General features: G+C 55.0%; 1 protein-coding gene across 1 annotated transcript in view; it reads right to left on the bottom strand.

The window, feature by feature from the left end:
* Positions 1-465: 465 nt before the first annotated feature.
* The window catches only part of TRPV4 (transient receptor potential cation channel subfamily V member 4), a 10,650-nt gene continuing 10,600 nt past the window's right edge, over positions 466-515 (bottom strand). The window contains 1 exon segment of the mRNA XM_035896682.1: positions 466-505. Coding sequence (XP_035752575.1) covers positions 466-505 — 40 coding nt within the window.

Below are 515 nucleotides of genomic sequence, written 5' to 3'. Positions count from 1 at the left end.
GTCCCTCAGCTCTGGGCCATCGGAATTTGCACAGCACGGGGAAAAATTGGGTTATTTCCAATTATGCTGGAAAATCCCATCTCCAGTGCCATAGCCGGGGGCAGAGCACCCATCTCCGGCACACCGGGCGGCCGAGCCTCGTGCCAGGGCTCCCCCAGCCTGTGCCCCGCGTCCAGTGGGGCCCGGCCACCCCACTGGGGAAAAGCAAAGGTTATCGTTTCCAAATAAGAGCCGGTGTGGAAGTGGGAGCCGGCTCAGCGCCTCATTCGATTATGCAGCATGAGCCGAGAGCCGAAACCTCAGCCTCGCCTAAGTAGTGATAATGAAACTTATTCATTCCCTCCCCCTGGGGAAATACTTAAACCACAATATGAGAGATATATGTAAATCACATTTAAACGGAGACAGCGCAGTTAAAGCTAACGGCGAGTAATCAAGTCTGAAGATGAAGCGTCCCCTTTTCTGCTACAGCATTTGCTTACTGAGCTGGGCTGCCTCCGGGGCCCTGGCCAGAG

Source organism: Egretta garzetta, unplaced genomic scaffold, assembly GCF_000687185.1.
Source record: "Egretta garzetta isolate BGI_Z169 unplaced genomic scaffold, ASM68718v1 scaffold390, whole genome shotgun sequence".
Taxonomy (NCBI): Eukaryota; Metazoa; Chordata; class Aves; order Pelecaniformes; family Ardeidae; genus Egretta; species Egretta garzetta.
This window is presented reverse-complemented; position numbering and strand designations above follow the sequence as displayed.